Below are 20,764 nucleotides of genomic sequence, written 5' to 3'. Positions count from 1 at the left end.
TGACAAGCCAACAAAATTATTTCCAAATCTGTTATCCAGTTAAATTTTTAGATACTTCAGTAAAACTATTTTTTTCGTATATTTATCCCTCTTCGTGTTTTGCGATTCCATGGATACACCCTAATATTTTGGTTGTATATCAATAATGAAGGTAAGAAACGAGCGTGTTCTGCTATCGTTACCAAAATTTAGAAAGGGGATTGAACATCCTAAATCCTCTTCTGAATTCGTTCATGAACCATCAAAATAATTAATTATGTAAAAAACTCAAGCATGATGAGCAACGCTGAAAGTTTTGACATTCAAGCAACCGTATTAAGCGTTTTACATAATTATAAATTTGATACTCCAACACAATTATTTTCAAATCTGTATCTACATGGTTATAATTTTTTAGGTAGGTACTTCAGTAAAATCATTTTTTACGTGTATTCATATTCCTGTTTGCATTTTGCGATTCCATGGATACACCCTAATATTTTGATTGTGTATCAACAACGAGGGTGAGAAATGAGCGTGTTTTGTATGACACATAAAGATTTTCTTTTTACCTTTATACATGGCATCGCAATCTGTACCACCAATTTTATCCTCTTTTCCATCCACGTTCATTACTTAGTTATATCTGGCTCAATCAATAGACTATTATGAATGGATAATTGATTTATCGAAAAAAAGGGCATACCTGGCTCATGCAACCCGGGCTTTCATTTCGGATTACAATGGCATGGTGGGAGACACACGCAAGCACGCGTATCACGCATCACTGATCGTCGGCGGCATAATTGCGTGTAAACGAATACGCAGGAACGTAGTTAATTGCACATTATTTCAGCGTGACGTGCGCACACGTCGTAAATAAAAAATGGAGTGGAAATCTCATTCGTAACATTTGCGTAACGTTTCAATTATGACTTTCAGCGTTATATATATATATATATATATATATAGAATCAAAAATTCGTATATATTTAAAATCGAAAAAAATGAATAATATTCTGACATTCTATATGTACATAGTTAACTAAATATTTTGTCTTCCATTGTACAAAGGACAATTCTGCCAATTAAGACATTTTTACGGATCGCTTCGCTCATAGCGGGAAACAACTTTATCCTTTGAAAGCGTCTAACGAAGTATGAGCGCAGGTGTGCATTCGAAGTTCCTCGAAATTCGGTAAGTAAATTATTAACGAAAAGTGGAATGGTATATATTAACATAAATGTTAAAAGTTAAGTGTCTTTTCTGATGCTAAGTAGTTCGATGGTTGATCCCAAATTAAACTAGGAAATTTCTTCGGATTTACCTAAAGCGCTTTCAAGCACAAAAAACGTAGAAAATTTGGAAAGAAAATCTTTCGCGAAGACAGAAGGTATAACGCAAATAGCGGAGGATACAATCATAATGTACAGAGGCGTATCTCCAATTTCCGAGAATACATTCCGTAGTCGCTCGGGACCATAATCCTTTTCTTCCAGGAGTTATCCTAGCAATTATTGTTTGCTCGCAAGCGCACCGTTGCAAATAATAGTGTGTTCTACCGAAACGCAAGTTAATTCACAAAAGTTGGTCAAAGTTGAAAAGTTTTACGCGTAATTGATACAATTATTTCGTAAGTTATCCCCGCTGCGCCAACTGTGATATATTAGGGAGTTTTTGCAATAACGTGAATCAAGATACAGTGAACGCTAGTCACGTTATTCTTTTCTTAATTAGTTGTTAAGAAGAAGATAACCTGATCTTAGCATTCACCGTATCTGGATAAACGGTATTGCAAAAACTCCCTATTATCTACGTCATTTCTTAATTATCCTATGCGCAATCATTCACGGAGAAAAATGTTTGGATGAATTCATTGGAATTCTGGTGAAAAATAAATTATCCAGAATTCTGATTAAATTTATCAGATTTTTGGTTAAATCTATTAGAATTCTAATTGAGATAATCAACATCCAGAAATTAATGAAACGCTGGAAGAACATTAAGTAATTTCTAAATAATTATTTCGTTCACAAATTTCATCGAATTTATATCACGATAAATTACAATACTCGTGGCACTTCTGTCTGGATTCAAGGAGTTTTCGTTCCCGTGGGAAGAGTTTCTAAAATTAAATCCCATCGTTGTAAAATAAATAGGTATTGGATGACAAACATTCGAGTGACGATACCACGTCGATACGATCAGTGGTTCAAAGTGGATTGACAATTATGCTTCATGACCTGCCAAGCTCTCCACGACGATGAGAAGCAGGAATAGTTAAGCTTCCGAAGCAAAATGTCGATGAATAAACGTAAATTATGTACAATGTTAACTAAGTAAGGAATTCTAATTATCAGTCGCGTGCTAAGCTTTATCATGCTCACGTGTCGGTAAATAAGATTAATAGAATGTATGCGACTAGATGTTTAGCATTCGTTAATTATTACTGTCAATTGTAACAAAAAATAATATATATGTATAGTATATATATATATATATATAATATTTATGTATATAATAATTTTAACAAAATTATTATAATTTTGTTGTATTATATATAAACAGTGATCTTGATTTTCCGTACAAACTCTGATAGTATGTTCTATGAGCTGAAATAAAAAAAAATATATAACCATAGGTCTTTAAATGCTTTCACCCTATAAAAAGTGCAGTGTTTAAAATGTTTATGTTTAAAATATTTTTGCAAAACAAATGTTAATAATAAAAGATATTTCAATTTTAAACGTTTTAGTTTAGTGTTTTAAATCCAAATACATAGTGCTTTATTTATTGAAAAAATGTAAAACTAAAACGTCTTTAAATTTTTTAAAAATGGAGACAAAAATAAAACATTTTAATATTTTAAAATTAAACATTTCTTTTTTTAGTGTTACAACAAAAATATGAAATATGTAAAAACATTTTTACATAAGTTTGCATTTCAAATTGCCGTCTGCTCATGTCAGTATAAGCTTGACATCGATGTAATTTTGAATTTATCATCTTTTTTTGTGAGGATAGAGGAAATCATAGAAAAGTTATTTCCTCTACCCTAGCAAAAAAAAATTATAAATTCAAAATTACATCCAATCAAGTTTGTATTAAAGGACGGTAATTTAAATGCAAACTTACGTAAAATTTTGTTTTTACACGTGTTATATGTATTTTTCTTATAACTTTTTAATAAAATGTTTATAAAGATCTATGACATTTTTTTGTTTCAGCTCATAGAACATACTGCCGAAACATACAGAAAATTGGGGAACACCCTGTACACTACTAGTTGTATTATATTGCAAGCGACAATTTCGGTTTTTATGAACACACCCGAGAGACAAAACTCGCGAAAGGTAATCCAAGCGTCGTCCAGCGCGATGATTCAGAGTGTTCCATTTCTTAATTATATTAGAAATTTAGCTCACGTTCTTTCGCGCGGGGAGGAAACTGACGCGGATGAAACTAAACTTCAAAAACCAATTTTCCCCGTCAATCAGAAATCGGAATCATGTCGATATCTTGTACCTTCCTCGCAGTAACGGCGAACATCATTACCCTGAAACTTCCCAGAGGCGGAAAGGTACAATCGCGACGAGTGCCGTGCGACAACTGCGAACTAACTGCATTCAAAGCGAAGTCGAAGCATATATGTCCTCCTACGTTGAGAAAGCGGGAAACTAGACGGGGGCCGAGTCAGTGGCCGCGCGGACATTCTCGGTATGTGTCTATGAGAGATGAGAGAGAGAGAGAGAGAGAGAGAGAGAGAGAGAGAGAGAGAGAGAGAGAGAGAGACAGAGAGACGAAGAGGAGGTAGAGAGAGAAAGAGAAAGGCATAAAGAGGAGAGAGATAAGAACAAGAGAGTAAGACTCACCATTAGCAACTTGACCTTGTTAACCAAAGGGGACGTTGTAAGGAACTTGTTGACGGCCGTCAATATTTTCCCTTCCAACGTGGCAGCGCTTCCGGCGTCTTGTTTTCGCGAGCATCCGGGCCCGATGTCCGCCCCCTCGCCGGGACTGGGCAACAACTCCAGGCAGTCGCCCGGCCCGAGATCCCTCTTCTTCAGCTCTTCCGGCGGGCCCTCGTGGCTCTGCTCTTCCGCTGCGCACCGCCGCACCCTCAACGATCGCGCTCAGCACGTGTCGGCATCAGAACCGGTGACCGGCTGGCCCGGAGGCGACGTCTCGAGCCCTTAGGGCATCCAGCGGGATTCGTCACGTCTCGTTATCGGATGGAGAACTTTGTACAGAAACACCCGCTGATGAACTGTAGGCCGGCTAACCCCGTGCCAACCTTTGTATCTTGCGGGAACTTCACGACTTCTCTGGATTCAACCGCACTTCGCGCGGTACCAAACGAAGCAAGACTGGTATCAGAGTTGATCAACTATTTGTATTAACGGTAGATTAACCGGCACGAAAAATTTGTGCTCGCGCGTCGCTCTCGGATAATTGTTATCCGTAAGATTTAGTACGCTAATACACGTGATGCGCAACGATGAGGCTTTTGTGAACGACTCTCGCTTTTTTCTCTTTATCTTCAGATATCCCTTGTCCGAGAGATCACGATGTCATAGTTTTGAACGATGAATTACCGGTGGATTCCGATATAGAGTGACGATAATGTCGTGCACGCGACGTCGGCCGCGAGCTTCCGGATGGCTTTCACTCCTAGAGGTCCCGACAGTGGCGCGTTCTCGACGTGGACTGAAGTCCGGAACGGTCCAACGGATGCTGCGACTCGCTCCAGAGGCCGAAGAACGCGCGAGCGCGCGAGAGGAACGCGGCGTGCGAGATATGGAAGGGGGGAGAAAGAGGGAGCGATAGGGAAAGAGAGAGAGAGAGAAAGAGAGGGTGGCGGATACGAGACGTGAGAGGGAGGATTCTCTCATGGAAAATGGGGGAACGAAATCTTCTATCTCTCTCCCCCCCCCTTTCTCCCTTTCTCTCTTTTTCTGTCTTTCTATATCTTTATCTCCATCTCTGTTCGATGAAGAAGGGGCGCAAGGTGGGTTACAGGAGGGTTGTAGAGTCCTCTCAGGGGCTTGGAGATTCGGAGTTTCGACGCCACTAGTTGCTGGTAAACCTCGCATTTCGCGCCCAATACGACTCCGGTTATTCCGACGTTCCGCATTTTTGCATCCCCTCCTTCTCCCACTTTATTTTTTTCTTCTCTCCGTCTCTCTCCATCTTCCCCGTGATATCCAAAAGGTTTACGTGTGTTACAGGTTGGCTAGGTCGATGGATGTTTTTGTAGATGTTATCGGGGAATTGATACCCTCATGAATCTGACATGATACAGAAAAACCGTTCAGGTAGATACCGTCGATGTTATTTCCGCGGGAAAACGAAAAACGTTAGAATGAATTTGATTTATCTAGATTGCCACGTGATCTCGCGTTTGATTTTCAAATTGATAAACCGTTACGACCTTCGGGCATTGGTGCGTGAAATTATTGATTAAATTTGACTGAATGGAATCCATGGTTTTTCGTTTCGCGAAGAGAAGCGAAGCACGAGAAATCGCCGTGAAATCGAAAGACTGAAAGATTTTGCGGAACTGTTATGCGAGCAATACTTTGTGCATATAGAAATAATCCATCGAGCTTTTATTCGCGAGAACGCATCAGTTTGCCAAACACGTTAAAATTGGCGTTTCCGATATGTCGCCAATCGATCGTTAGTTCCGCTGTATGTGTTCCGAGAAAAAGAAATATAGCCAAATATATATTTTTTCCTCGAATTGATCCGCCCTGTGGGCTTTCTCCCTGTTAAGTCCTTTATCCTATCAGCCTAAAATAATCCTCGATTTGTAAATTTGCTGTTAAGGGTGATATCCCTGTTAAGTAGGCCGAACATTCTTGTTAGTTTAGAGGCTAAAGGATTTCGAGCAATTATTGGCGACCGGCCGAAATCGAGCGTTATCAAACCGTCAGTTAAAGCTGGCAATTAACGCATTTCTGCAGAAATCAACTTCCTTAGACAACCTCGAGGATATCACCTTCGTTAGCGACCGGCTATATTGGGTGTACTGAAAATCAACCTAAGACCGACCACAAGAAAACGTTAAACCTAGAACGCTATCGTACATTTGACATGCAAATGGTTTAAGACATAGTCTGTCTTCAGTGGTCAGCAAGAAAATGTACTATAAAACGAGCAACTATAAAAAGAACAGAATAACCATCACATACTGCACGTGTAAAAAAACCGATATGTGAATATGAGAAAAACTCGGTACTCTGACTGATGCGATGATGCATAGCAAGAATAAAATATGCAATTGTATACTACAGTGTTTAAAAGACATTCGAGAGACTATACACATTAATTATTTCAAGATTGAATTGGACAGTCTACTTATTCTTTCTTTCTTTTTTAGTTAATAATTGAATTATTTGTGTTTATAAAAGTCTAAATTATAAATATTTTGCCATCGGCCTTACATTGATATACGTGATTTTTCATAAACGCTTCTGGGTCTATTTCACTTAATATTGCTTTTAACGTAATTACTCGTATGGGATATTTCTGACACGCTAACATTATATTTCAATTTTTATTGTTCTCTTTGATAACTTACGATTAATAAAAATTGATAATATTCTATACCCTTAGATAAAGATAAATAAAAAAGAAATAATTTTAAATTGAAATAATTTACACTAAATATGTATAATAATAATGCGTTTAAATAGCATTCATACGTTTAGCAAATTTATAAGATGGGAGTGTTTTAGACATCCTACGGGATAATAAAGAGTTAAGAATGTGAAATGTATAAAAATATTGTGTTTTATATTAATTAGGAGCGACTTCCTAGAACATAAAATTTACGTATCAAGCAACACTATATCATTTAATATCGTTCTAGAGTTGAATGAAATGAATTGAAAACCCAAACTGATGTAAAGTTCGCATTTCTTGGGACGTCATATAAATTATGAACTATTTATATGTGATTATTATTAATAATTATTATCATATAAATTATTTGCGCGATGAACGAAGATCCGGCGAATCTACATTTGGGTAGGGTTCTTATAATTTCCAAGTGTCTAAAAGCTTTTGTGGAGAATATTTCTTTGTTTCCATCATCGCGTCCTGTCCATATTTACCGCAACACTCACGTGGGCGGCCGTCATTATCCGTATTGGCATTGTTTTCTAACACGCGGGCCGCTTTTATCAACGACGTCGTGGCTATATCGGCACGGTGCGCACGTCCCGTTTCTTTCGAGAAACCCCGCGTCAAATCACGTTTAATGTCAAGAATGGCTCAGCTCTCGACCGCTCTTCAACAATGGCCGGTCGACCTTCCTCATCGTGCTTGCACAACTTCCTTCGCGAATTCATCGCGGAAAAATCGCGGCGCACTAACGACCAGCCAATTCGCGCAGTATGCGGTTTTTGCGAATCTCTTGTCGCTAATGACACTTTGCTGATTAACCTTATCCAAATAATTCTCTCTACGAAAAGCACAATTCAAGCCGCAATATAAGAAACGCGACAGAATCTTCTACGACAGAAAGAAAAAATGAATTTTTTTTAATTAATTGAGCAAACAAAATTTGTTTTAAATTACTATTGTCTCCAAAATAAAATAGTTTTGAAAGATTCAAATTTAAAGTTACAATATCGCTACGTTAATAGAAAAATGATCCAAGTATAAAAATTAAGAATTCTTTAATAATAAAAAGAAATAATGTACTTTGTAAAAAAATTTTTGCAGCTAATTTGCTTATATGGAAAAGTACTGATTACAACTGTAATAAAGGATACAATTTATACTCGAGTTGTAATGTTTGAATTTTGAAAACTCATGACATAGTTTTAAATAATACATTATAATTAAAAAAGTATTTGGTTGGAACAAACGTTCATAGCATTACGAACTTTAAAATTTAAGCAGCTGTAACTTCGTTAAAATGAACGAAATTAACATCTAAGAAAAAGATTTTAAAGTTTAAAATCTCTACTTTCGAAAGGTCACTATATATCTTTTGAATTTCTTTTAAGTTTGATAATTTTTACATATAGAAAATTACAAGCTGAACAAAATGGGAAATTTTTTTCTAATTCTGTGGGCCTGTTTTGGTGCACAAAAAAACTTACGAAAATTTTCAACTTTCCATGACATAAAAGCTTAAATTTTTCGTTTCAAAATCATTTTTTTTAAATAATCCCAAGATTTTTTGTTATTGAATTATCGTGGATTAAAAAAAAGCATTTTGACATTGATTGCTCATTTAATCACCGTTTTAAACATCATCGTATCGCAATTAAAAAAACAAGTTTTTAAATCTGAAACTTTGCTCTATCGAATTATTACCAAATTTTTTTTTTTTAACGCATAGACATGATACAAATGAAATAGTGCTACGAACATTTCAATTTAAAAAAACGTTTTAATTCATGAAAGGAAATAAAGTAGAAATTGCATATTCACTATCCTAATTAAAATATTATTTCAATTTCGAATTTTAGAAATGTCCAAAATGTCCAAATGACCGAACATGTACCTATGTTCGGACACTTACACAAAATTTGTTATTATCTCAAATGCTTTTTTTATTACGGTATTGTAATTTAGTTGTATTTAAATATTACAAAGAAGGCCGGTGTGAAGTTGGCACCCCATTTTGAGAAAATCGATATTTTATACACAGTTCCGTTTGCACCCACAATAGTTCTACAGTTCCTGCTAAGTTTTAACAACAGTTCCGCTGATGTAGCTAAAAAAAATTTTTTTATAAATGGGGTGCCAACTTCGCGTGGCACCCCAAGTATCGCAAAAATTAATTTTTATCACGAAATTCTAAAGTTCTCGAAGAGTTCTACAGTTCCCGATAGGTTTCAGCGACAGTTCCGGCCTCTAAGTATTTTTAAACAATTTTTTTAAGTGAGAGCCAGCACTCTCCACCACAAGAGTAAAGTATCGCGTAACGGTCAGTTCTCGCCAACTTTTTGCTATTTTACTACAGTTCTACAATAGTTCTAACGCTTTCTGTAGGTTTTGCACAGAGTTCTGGCCTCTACATATTTTTAAACAATTTTTTAATGTCAGAGCCAGCACCCCACTACAAGAGTAAAGTACCTACAGCAAAACAATAGGAAAATAGCAAAAAGTCGGCGGGAACTGTTACGTGGTACTTTATTCTTGTAGTGGGGTGCTGGCTCTGACATTAAAAAATTGTTTAAAAATACGTATATAGAGGCCAGAACTCTGTGCAAAACCTACAGAAAGCGTTAGAACTATTGTAGAATTGTAGGAAAATAGCAAAAAGTCCGCGGGAACCAGCGTTACGTGGTACTTTATTCTTGTGGTGCGGTGCTGACTCTGACATTAAGAAATTGTTTAAAAATACTTAGAAGCCGGAACTATCGCTGAAACCTATCAGGAACTGTAGAACTCTTCGAGAACTTTAGAATTTCGTGATAAAAATTAATTTTTGCGATACTTGGGGTGCCACGCGAAGTTTGCACCCCATTTATAAAATTTTTTTTTTTTTAGCTAAATTAGCGGAACTATTGTTAAAACTTAGTAGGAACTGTAGAACTATTGTAGGTGCAAACGGAACTGTGTATAAAATATCGATTTTTTTAAAATAGAGTTCCAACTTCACATCAGTCAATGAAGGGATCGGCGGAATAAAGGCACAATTCTATTTAGGTCCTTTTTCCGGAGATTAACTTTTTTATATAGTGATTGATCGTAATAGAGAAGTATTAATTGTAACATGTAACTTCTTAAAGACATTACATAAATTCATTTGATACTGTGCCTATTTGTGTATAATAAAAAAGTAGCAAGTTATTTTAATTTTCATTAAAATTATGATTTTGTAATTAGGCTTTTATTCTGTATATTCCTTCAATCAAATTATAATATTATATTTTAAAAAGTATTTGAGAGAGAGAGATTAACAATAATTTAAATATATAAAGTTTTGTGTAAATGTTCAAATACAAATATATGTCCGGTCATTGGAACGTTTACCTTACATTCCCAACTCTCAGAATTGAAGAAATATTGCTGATATTTCTTATTACTGAAAAACTGGTAATTAAAAAATGACTAATTTTGTATCGCTTTTTTATCAACGCAGCAATATCACCAAGTATTGAAATCGTTATTAATTTCCATTAATTTCTCGAAACGAAAGCTATTGCGAGTTATAAACACTTTGTTGTTTAATTATTGAAAAATTAAATATGCTTTAATTAGCGAGCAATGTTTAATATCGAGTAAATGCGCTCTACTTTCGCATTTATATTTTTCTCCGAAAAACATGCATAAAGAATATACGTTCCACACTTTTTATTTGCGTTTTTCTATCCGGAAAGTTCCTTCTTAGACATCTTCCGCGTAATCATTGCTTCTATTATGCCGAGCTTTGTGTTACAAGTTTTATAGACGAGAAAGAAGAAAACCAAAGGAGGTCATAAATCAGTAGAAAAGCTTCATGTTGCCTTTCAATTTATAAGCGTCGCTGATATCTCACATTCTTGCAACATCCAGCGTGACGCAGGTCTCCATTCGTATAGCGACTCGCCTAGTGAATAGTATAGTGACTCGTACAGTGAATAGCCTCAAACTTCATTAATACTTTTCAATCTTAGCTAAATCTAATTGCTATAATTTCTCCCCCGCCCCCTCCTGGAACTTTTACAGGGACATTCAATAATAAAAGGAGCCTTACTGTCAGTACCAACAAATACTAACAATATAATTATTTACCGTGTGTGGTTAATATTGATGAATTAATGTAGAATAGTGATAATGAACCGAATTTCTTCATTCTTTGGTATTAATATCTTCTATCATATACGTACTTAACGATATTGATGCTCGAGAAATAATTAGAAAAATGTAAACTAATATGCGCTAGAATTCTAGTAAATGTGGATTAGCAGGTTCTTGTGAGGACCCACTTATGTAAAATCATTTTACTTTTCTGATAAATGAGCAATCGTCATATAGAGCCATACTGTAAGATAATTTTTACATTTTGTAAAATAAATTTTAAGAATTGTTCGTACTTACAGTCTTGAGAATAGTACCTATGATTTACTTGATGGGAAGAGAGAGAGGTGTAAGGTAATAATCACTTGAATGTGGATTTACTATAATTATAATATACTTTTTACTTTACACTTTTGATATTTTTATTTTTAGACAAACAAAATTTGTCACAAGTTTGAAAAAAAATAGCTAGAACATTTTTATTAGTGTTGTAAAAATTACTCAACCATTTTTTCCATAAAGAAATCCGAATTACTGTCAATATTATTGTCAGTATTCGTTGAAACTAAAAGTATTACTGCGGTTTAGGTGTTTAGCAGAGAAAACTTATTAGTCAATGCTTAACTATTCTTTAACGCATGATTGGTTCCTACACTTAGATTCAGCGAACTAACAATAAGAGCAAGAATCAATCATATTAAAGCAAAAATCACTAAGCGCTGAATGAGAAATTTTCTCTTCTGAACACAGCCATTGATTGCGTATAAGATCCATAATGTACAAAAAACGGAGCTGAAATATTATCAATAATATTGATTTTGTGTAAGGTTGTAAAATTATTGATGCATTGAGAAAAATTTCTGATTAAAAATAAATGAATCAGAAGATTCTGATCATAAAATGAGAATAGTTATCTCAAAATCACAGATTCAACCAGAAAATTTTGATTTGTCCATGTTCAACTAGAATTCCAATTAATGTAACCAGACTATTTTTCCAGTGCTTACTGTTAGTATTACTGATTCGATATTACTGATCACTATTATTGATCGTGCAAGGTCCATATTACATTCAATATATCGCCCTAAAAAGATTAACCTACGCTTAATAACCGAATAAATGCTACCGCTTGCCGCAGTGATACGATCAATTTCGAATTTACGTGAAGAACGAAAGCAATTCGATCCAAATGGAGCACTAAGTGGTGCATTTTCCGTCGCTATTCGTTAAAATAGTCAAAATAACCGTCGAAATTGAATAATCAACGTACCGGATGATTTATCTCTTCACACTCTTTGATAAAAATGCCCTTAGCAGTCGCTAACGAACAGGACGCAAGTTGTAACGTATAACTCATTACGCTTTAAGGTCATCATGAAATGTACGCGCTTCGCCTATAAATCAGTGCGCACAGTAAAAAACATTTTATATTTATTTTAGAAACGGTCTACTTGTTATTGTTGAGCTTCTTGTTAAAATGCTGTATTAAATTTTTTACATATTTAAGTTAATTTAACACATGTGATTATGTTATTTAAATAGTTTATGTTGAATTGATATTCAACATTTTATTAGTGTCAAAATAACATAAAAATAAGATATTTTAAAACATAAATTCTAAAACAAATGAATAAAAATATATTAATTTAATATATCATAAATATTAATTTCACTGGAAAGAATATATGTTTCCACAATTTTCTTACAAATTATATCAGTATTACTTTTTTTGTGTTAATTTTATATAATATCTGTGTGTGTTATTTTCTGACATATTCGTCCTGCGTTAAGCACAAAAATTTGAGTGGACTGTGAAATGTGTCAACTTTCATACAAATTTTCCAACAGTGTTTACTGAAATACTTCAGCGTGCTGTAGATTCTTCTTGTGAAATTGACAGTCTCGCTACAAATGAAAGTATTTTTTATTGATTGACCAGTCAAGAAGAATTTTGCTAATCGATTAATCAAAAGATGTTGCAAAGCATTTAGTATATTCACGTTGACCGTATTTCGATTCCCGAGGCCGATGCGAGTATAATTTACTCGAATTACAGGACATTCCAGATTTTCTTTCTATACCGCGGGCTTCCACGAAATTCAATCTTCGTGGTTCGGTGGTCTAGATAATTTACAGCGCGGCGCGTTACAAGGATGCACGGTGCAAAATATCGTGGAATCAGGGTCATACGGTTAATCGTGGATACGCTATAATCTCCTGTTGCGGCTACACCCGCACATCATGAGCATTATACTGCCGAGAGTACATAATGTGTGGCGGGAAACGCGAATAGATAATCCAATCCGAGGTCTGCTTTGTGCGAATAATACGATAGATGGGCTCCTGATTAAGTTTCGTTCTCGTTTGACAGACATTTTGGGAGGCTTCCGAATTAGAATTATCGCTAGCAGGTTGGTATCTTGTATTGGATCAGAAAACTTTTGAATAGCTTCTACAAATGACATTCGTATTTGGATGGAACTACCGTAAGAGTTCACATCAACTGGGATGGTATAGTTCTAGATATAAAATGTATAATTCGTAAATACGATAAAAAATTGCGTAACATATGAGAAAATTAAAGAATATTCATTTGGAAAGGAAAATTGAAGCTATTTCTCAAATTAATATTTTTGTAAAAATGAGCTCTTTGAAGCGAAAGAAATTATATGATATTTTTAAAAATATGTATTTATATTTTGTTTGTGTTGAAATCTTTGAAATATTTTATATTAAAAATTAAACCATATAAATATCCTCACTTTTTAATTAAGAGATATGAATTAAAAATGAACTTTCTGCTATCTTGTTCTATATGTGAAATGCATATATTTTTTATTTCTAAATAAATACTCTAATTTTTCTTATATCTTTTAGTACACACAATTAGGCCATTTGTGTCTTGCACGTTTCTTTTCTTTGAAATACTAGGAAACCTGACTAAATAATGATTTCTATTTTTTTCTTATTTTTAATATATAACTTTATAAATATATTTTATACTAAAGATGTTAAAGAATATGTATAAAGAACCACTTAATAATTTTTGTATGTAACTTGTAAAAATAATACAAATTAATCCGAGACGCGAACAACACATAGCGTATAGTAAATAATCAAAAAGTCATCGCGTGTGCTAAGAATTAATTGTATTTTTAATTTTCCATGACTGTTTATTACCCACAGCTGACAAATATTGTGCTCGGATCCGCGGATTCGCTAAAATCCCAAAAACGGATTCGTCATCCCTGCAGAAAAAAACACTAGTTTTTTTTATTATGAAAAATTCAAAAATATCTCATTTCTCCTGGGAGTAATAGATCTATTCGCGTTGCTTGTGTGTGTGTGTGTGTGTGTGCGCTCAGCATCTTTGCTTTCTCTCTTTTTAACGCCCAAATATGAATTTCGTTTTGGGGATTTCAAGCAACGCCAACGGACTTAATATGTTGTCATTAAAAAAAATACAATTATATAGTACATACCTATTAGGCCCGATTGTTTACAATCAAGTTAATGAATGGATGATCACTTGTTACTCTAAACAATAAGGTCATTCTAACAAAAGAACGTTCACTCTAACAATAAACGCAAAAGAATGCATATAGTTGACTGACGCTCTGACCTGAAAAATACCGAAATTCACAAAATTAGTATAATAGCGCCCTCTAACGCCTTCTAGCGCAATGAATTTAATTGATTCATTTTTTCTTCTGGTAAAGAAAATAATATCTATCGATAACCTATCTGGGATAACACAACCTAATAATAATTAATATATAGTGAAAACTTTCCTTAGAATTTTATGCAGATTGGAACACTTTTTAGAAATACCGAGAAAGTTTACATCTTTTTTAGAATTTTATATATATATATATATATGTATATAAATTTTTTAATATTCTGTTGATATATTCTATATATATATAAATTTTAAAATATTCTATATTTTTATTTTTGAAAAAATACCTTAAAATTTTACTGATCCTCCATATGGATAGTCGGCACGTACGCTTCTATCCTGTGCAGGATATATAGATACGATTTTATCGACAGTGTCAGAAAAAGGACGTGGTACGTAGTTCTCGGAGCTCAAAAATGGACGTTGATGCCCGTTTTGTTGGCAGCACTAATTTAACGGACTGCTGGCAGATTTTGAAAGTTGATCCTGTTTTCTGTTTATTTAAAGGCGTGCACGTGGACGAACGTGATTATGATCTCTATGTAACAATATTATCGCTTTTATGACAGAAATCGACGGAGAATCTTACTGGAACGCTGTACAACCTGTACGAACGATATAATAAACGTGAAAGTGTAATGTAAATAAACTCTATCCTTCCTTTTCTTTAATTTTTAAATCAAAATCTCACGTGTTGTGAAGCTATATGTTGATATTGTTCCTTTCCTCTCTGCGCTGTTTTTAATAATTTTCTTTGATTGAAGACCATAGCCGTGGAAAACTCCAAAGTGGCTTTCGTAAAAAAAAGTGACATTAATTTACAGCGAAAGGAAAAAATAATAGAGAATATCGAGAATGATGTCTAATTGGTATCCGGAGAGCTCGGCGTGTGGTTCGCAAAACTTTAAGTTACGACTTTCTGAAGATTCTACTGAAAGTACCGAAGACTCTTCTCCGCAACGTTTTGTTGCAAACAAGACGAAAGATGAGGATGATGTTATTGTGATCAGTGACTCCAGTTACAGCTTGTCTCCTGAACGTCCTTACAAATCAAAATGGGAATCTAATTCTAATGTTAAAAGTAAGGAACACCAAAAATTATATTTCTTGGATATTTCTTCCAAGAATGAACAAGAAAAGGAACCTGATTTATTATGGAATTGTATCAGAGCTGATGATAAATTTTCAAAGGAAAAGTCTGCAAGTAAAATTATTACACAAGTTAATAAGGCACTTACTGAGTCATCATTAATTTCCAACGATATCTCAACTGCTGATAGATTATTTAATGCTTTACTAACTTCTGATTCTTTAACTAATGACAAAACCACTGTCAGCAGTGGTGTGAGCGATGATAGAGATCAAGTAAATAAATCTAAAAAATTCTTTAAATCTAAGAAACACGTTGATTACAGAAGTCCTACATTAAGTACACAACAAGAAATAAATTCGAAATTAAGAAAAAAATATAACACTGAAAAGACAAATAAAGTAACTAAATTGAGCTATAATGTACATAATGGCAGTCCCAATGTTCTTTGTAAACATCCAATTTATAGTACTCCAAAGCAAATTAGTACAGGAAAAGTCAAACTTACAAAGAAAGACACATATAAAATTTTAAATAATATAAAGCGCACGCAAGTCATGTATGATTCTCCTAGGGAGAGCAAAAAGAATAATGTAATAATTGATGAGAGTACAGATATAGATGAAGATGCAGTGCATCCAGCTATATCACCTAGTTATAATAGAAAAGTACAGCATCCTGGTGATAATTCTGATGTTATTGATAGCAGTTTAAAGAATGATATTTCACGAACAGATTTACCTGAACCATCCAAGTCACACATCGACATATCAAGGGTAATGAATTCCTATAGACCTCTGTCTGAAAGGAGACAAAAACAAATCAAGGAATGGCTTTCGACAAATTTTTCTGATTCTCACAATCAGAGTGATTGCTCTTTCAATACCGTACCCCCAAGTACTAGAAACAGTAATTCTGCAAACAACAGTCTAGAAAGATTGGAGCAGAACTATGAAACTCCAAACAACAGAGGAAAAATTAACAAAACGCAAACTGACGGGAAGCAAAAGACAATAGTAAATTCTGACAAAATGGTCCATTCATTCTTGAAGGGACAAACTACAATGGACCAATATTTTAAAAAATCTAAGAATAATTCTAAACTCTACACACCAGACAATAAACCAAGGCTTTTACCAAAAGCGCAAACTGAGAAGAAAGCTTCCTCGGTAAATACATGTGCAAGTAAGACTGTAATGAACTGTGCTAATATTTTAGATAAAGTGTATGGTACATCATGGAGAGATAAAGCTAATGCATTACTTTCAACAACTAAATCACGAAAACCATCTGATCAACCAATAAATAAAATTATCCAAACAGAACGGTAAATATATACGTTTCTATTATATTATTTAATATGAATACATGATACGATAGTTAGTGATATGAGAGTGACTTTTTAAAAGAAGACTATGTTAAAAAATAAGTCAAATTTTCAAAAAGAAGTTAAAAATAGACTTATCGAACTACCATCGTATATCTAATAAATTATATATTTTTTATCACAGGAAACCTGTATCAAGGAATCAGCATTGTACAATAATTTCGGATTCGGATAAATCTGACTCGAGTAAGAAATTATGTTCTATTTTATTTTGAAACCTATTTTGATAATTTTCTTTAAAAAAAATTGTATGTTTTAGTTGAAAATAACATTAAACCAAATCGAGGAAGGAATATTCAACGAAAACAAAAAGAAATGGATGATTTTATCAATGATGAATCATTATCAAGTAATGATAGTGGAAGTATATATCACAGTGCAGTAACAAATCCTATAAATCCTATTTTTACAAGTAGCACAACCAAATCCATACCAGCATCAATTAAACGGTATACTTATTATTTATTGTAATAGAGATATTGAACTTAATTAAATATTACATTTTGGATATAGACTTCAGACTATATGTGATACGGATACTGAAGATGAAGATGATGAATCCAGAAGAATAAAAAATGTGCAGAGAACATTGTCATTTAGTGATGATGAAAGTTCTAATACGAGCGAATTTGATCCTGGAGATTATATACCACCGAAACACGTACGTGATAAAGGTACGGGATGCACGATAAAATTTGTTTAAATTAGAAATAAAAATTAATCTTAAGAGAGCATATACATCTAGACGGATCAAAACGAGGTCTAATTTTGCGAATTTTTTTATGGAAAAACGGATAGAGATAGAGAAGTCGGGTTTGTTCCATTGTAAAGGTGATATTTTTCTTTATTTGTCATTAAAATTTTATTTAAAAATAATATAAAATGGAGTTGCTATTCAAATTTTCGTAGGTCATGTTTCATAAAACGGGGTTTGACCATTGCTACTCGCACAAGACTCGTTTGAAAGCAAAAAATGAAACAAGTTTTAAAGAAATGAAACATAGATCTTGTGCTTGACGTAGCCGTTTTTAAAATATTGCGTTTGAATAAAATGGCAGCTGGTCAAAGTTAACATAACGATTTTTCACAAAAAAAGTTTTCTCATTTTTGGTTACGAAAAAAAAAATTAAGCATCGTAGGAAAAAATGCTACTTCAAAAACTAGCTTTTAGTATGTAGAAAAAGTGTGTAAAATTGCAAATCGATCGGTCGAGCCGTTTTAAGATACAGTGATCATGCGTTTTGAAAACTACGTTTTGAGAAAAACGTGTTTAAAGTTTTACAATACATTCGGTTTATACTTTTTGTTGCTAACGTTTCAAACTTTTCAATTGTTTGTCCAGACAAGACTGTTACACAATCAACTCTGAGACTTGCTATTGATAAATACAATGAATAGAGGAAGACCCTTCTTTGACCTGCGCAAACTTGACTCGTCCTGTCGCAAGCACGCTTACCTGTCGTTTTAACGCGCTCAAACTTACTCGTTTATAATTTCGTGTAATTGCTATTTTTCTGAATTTGTCTCTATTTATACCGGATTAATTTATAACTTTACAAAAACATTCTTAAGACATTATACTTTAAAAATATTAAAAAAAAATTTATTTTTTCATCACCTCTAGGTGTATATGCCCCCTTTAGGTTCCTGAATAGTCACCGTGGCCATATTGAATCGTAACGTCAGAAGCGAGAAATGGCATATTAATTTTTATTACGTGTCATTTGTAAATAAAGATTTGGATAAAATGAAATTATGAGATCGCTTTAAAATAATTGTAAAAATAGATGAAAACTATCCTTATCCCCACTGACAGTCAATAAATAATCGTAAAAAGTGATAAAAGGCACGTCATCATTTTATTTTATCCAAATTGTCTTTATTTACAAATGACAACAAAAATTAACGTATCATTTTTTGCTTCTGACGTCATGATTCAATAAGATGATGACTACTTAGGAACCTTAAAATGGAATATTATTGGTAACAAAACCTGTATACAATAATTTTATAATATATAATTTTTAGAAGTTGCCAAAAGACAATTACCATCTAAAGTAGCACCTAAATTTGAATCAACTGTGACTAAGTCTGTATCAAGATACAAAACCTTTTTAGCATCTTTATCAAATACGATTCCAATGTTTGAAGCTCATCCGAATACAAAAAAATATAGATTGGATTACAAAAACAATAAAGAAGAATTATGTAAAAAATTGTATCAACTGTATAATGAGAAAGTGTTTGATAATAAGTTACCGCAAGATATGTCGATTGAATGGAACGTTCGTATGAGAGGAACTGCTGGATATTGTTATAACCGAAAGTTTATGAAAGGTATTAGTGGTACTATTAATAAATCTTCAAGGATTGTATTAGCAACAAAGGTATGCTCTTTTTGTTTCTTTTTCTCATTCTCATATGTGTGTTCAAATACAATCAGTCATATTGAAAGAAATTATTTTAGATTTTAGACACGCCAGATAGACTAAGAGATACTTTGATCCATGAAATGTGCCATGCTGCTTGCTGGATAATAGATAATGTCTCAGATGGTCATGGAGTTTTTTGGACAAGATGGTAGGTTATGATGCAGTATTATCAGATACCCTGTGTGTATATATTTACATATATATGTATATATATATATTTAAATTTTTATTTTGCTACAAAATTCTATATAGTGAACGCACATTTATAGTAATCATTTTGCAGAATTTTATATGATTTATTTTATATTATAGGGCTACTAAAGCAATAAAAACGTTTCCTGAATTGCCACCAATTCGCCGATGTCATAATTACGAAATTAAAACTAAATACACGTACAAATGCACAAATTGTGGATACAGGTATTGGATTGATTGTATGATGTATGAAAATTAATTTTATTCTTTGTTATATTTCTGAAAGTTATATCTTTACTTTGTTGCAGTATTGGAAGGCATTCAAAGTCCTTGGATATTGAGAAAAAGCGATGTGGCTATTGTTATGGAAAATTTGAATTGTTAATTAACAAAATAACGAAATCTGGTACTACCGTGCAAGTGCAGACACCGAAAAGAGAACCCACTGGTTTCGCGCTTTATGTAAAGCAGAATTATAACTCAGTGAAAAAGGAGAAAAATAATATGAAACATGCTGACGTAATGAAGCTTTTAGGTCAGCAATTTTCAGCAATTAAAATAGCAAAGAAAAATGACGTAGCTAGTAATTAAAAATGACGCCTAGCTAAAAACATCAAATGTATAATTCAAATTTTTATAAGCGATTTTTAAAATCCCGTATAATTTTTAATCAGTATGTAATAATTTTAGAGCAGGTTTTGAAGTTGATAATTGTATTTATTTAGATTTCAGACCTCTGCATGTTTTATTATCGAAATCATAAATACATGCAGTCATAGTATGTAAATATAATATTTTAGAAGACTGATACTTTTTTACTATTACAGGCACTGGAATGTGAGATATCTTATAGATTTCACATGTTACATCTATATATGATATAGCATATTTTTATATATATATAATGTAAAATATTTATATATATTTATTATATTTATACATATATATTATAAAAGTTAATGTATCTAACATGTGAGATATTTTATAACTTGGACCGTGATTTAGGGACGTTATTTAGGTAACTTTTTAAGTAACAACTAAGACTTAACTGCCATAGCATTATGTAAAATGTATTCAAGAGTGCTGCTTAAGTAAGAACTGTACTAATCATTTTGTAATAAAGGTTTAATTATAAACTATATTGTTTAAATAAAAAATTCAGTCAATGGTATGGCGGTGGTAGCTTGTGTACGAATATTAAAGCAATTGATATAATTACTGTACTAATTTTGATTTTACAATGTTTCTAGAGTTA

General features: G+C 33.2%; 2 protein-coding genes across 2 annotated transcripts in view; one reads left to right on the top strand and one right to left on the bottom strand.

Annotated features, from left to right (window-relative positions):
• The window catches only part of LOC108768848 (calmodulin), a 100,878-nt gene extending 96,209 nt beyond the window's left edge, over positions 1 to 4,669 (bottom strand). Inside the window, exon 1 of the mRNA XM_018519488.1 lies at positions 3,853 to 4,669. Coding sequence (XP_018374990.1) covers positions 3,853 to 3,855 — 3 coding nt within the window. The 5' untranslated portion in view covers positions 3,856 to 4,669. The remainder of the gene's footprint in view (positions 1 to 3,852) is intronic.
• A 10,591-nt stretch (positions 4,670 to 15,260) lies between these two features.
• LOC108768757 (uncharacterized) lies at positions 15,261 to 20,105 on the top strand. Its single transcript, XM_018519316.1, has 8 exons — positions 15,261 to 16,822; positions 17,007 to 17,068; positions 17,142 to 17,331; positions 17,396 to 17,556; positions 18,911 to 19,269; positions 19,350 to 19,462; positions 19,627 to 19,734; positions 19,818 to 20,105. Exons 1-8 carry the CDS (start codon positions 15,261 to 15,263, stop codon positions 20,098 to 20,100), a joined length of 2,838 nt encoding a protein of 945 aa, XP_018374818.1. The 3' UTR covers positions 20,101 to 20,105.
• The last annotated feature ends 659 nt before the right edge of the window (positions 20,106 to 20,764 follow it).

Source organism: Trachymyrmex cornetzi, unplaced genomic scaffold (genome assembly GCF_001594075.2).
Source record: "Trachymyrmex cornetzi isolate Tcor2-1 unplaced genomic scaffold, Tcor1.1 scaffold83, whole genome shotgun sequence".
Classification (NCBI taxonomy): domain Eukaryota; kingdom Metazoa; phylum Arthropoda; class Insecta; order Hymenoptera; family Formicidae; genus Trachymyrmex; species Trachymyrmex cornetzi.
Note: the sequence above shows the minus strand (reverse complement) of the source record. Positions and strands in the feature narration are given on the sequence as shown.

Bases quoted from the DNA above. Each gene is read 5' to 3' on its own strand.
- LOC108768757 (XM_018519316.1), top strand. From the start codon at position 15,261: ATGATGTCTAATTGGTATCCGGAGAGCTCGGCGTGTGGTTCGCAAAAC. The intron at 19,463-19,626 runs GTAGGTTATGAT...TTTATATTATAG, and splicing joins GGAGTTTTTTGGACAAGATG to GGCTACTAAAGCAATAAAAA. The intron at 19,735-19,817 runs GTATTGGATTGA...ACTTTGTTGCAG, and splicing joins TGCACAAATTGTGGATACAG to TATTGGAAGGCATTCAAAGT.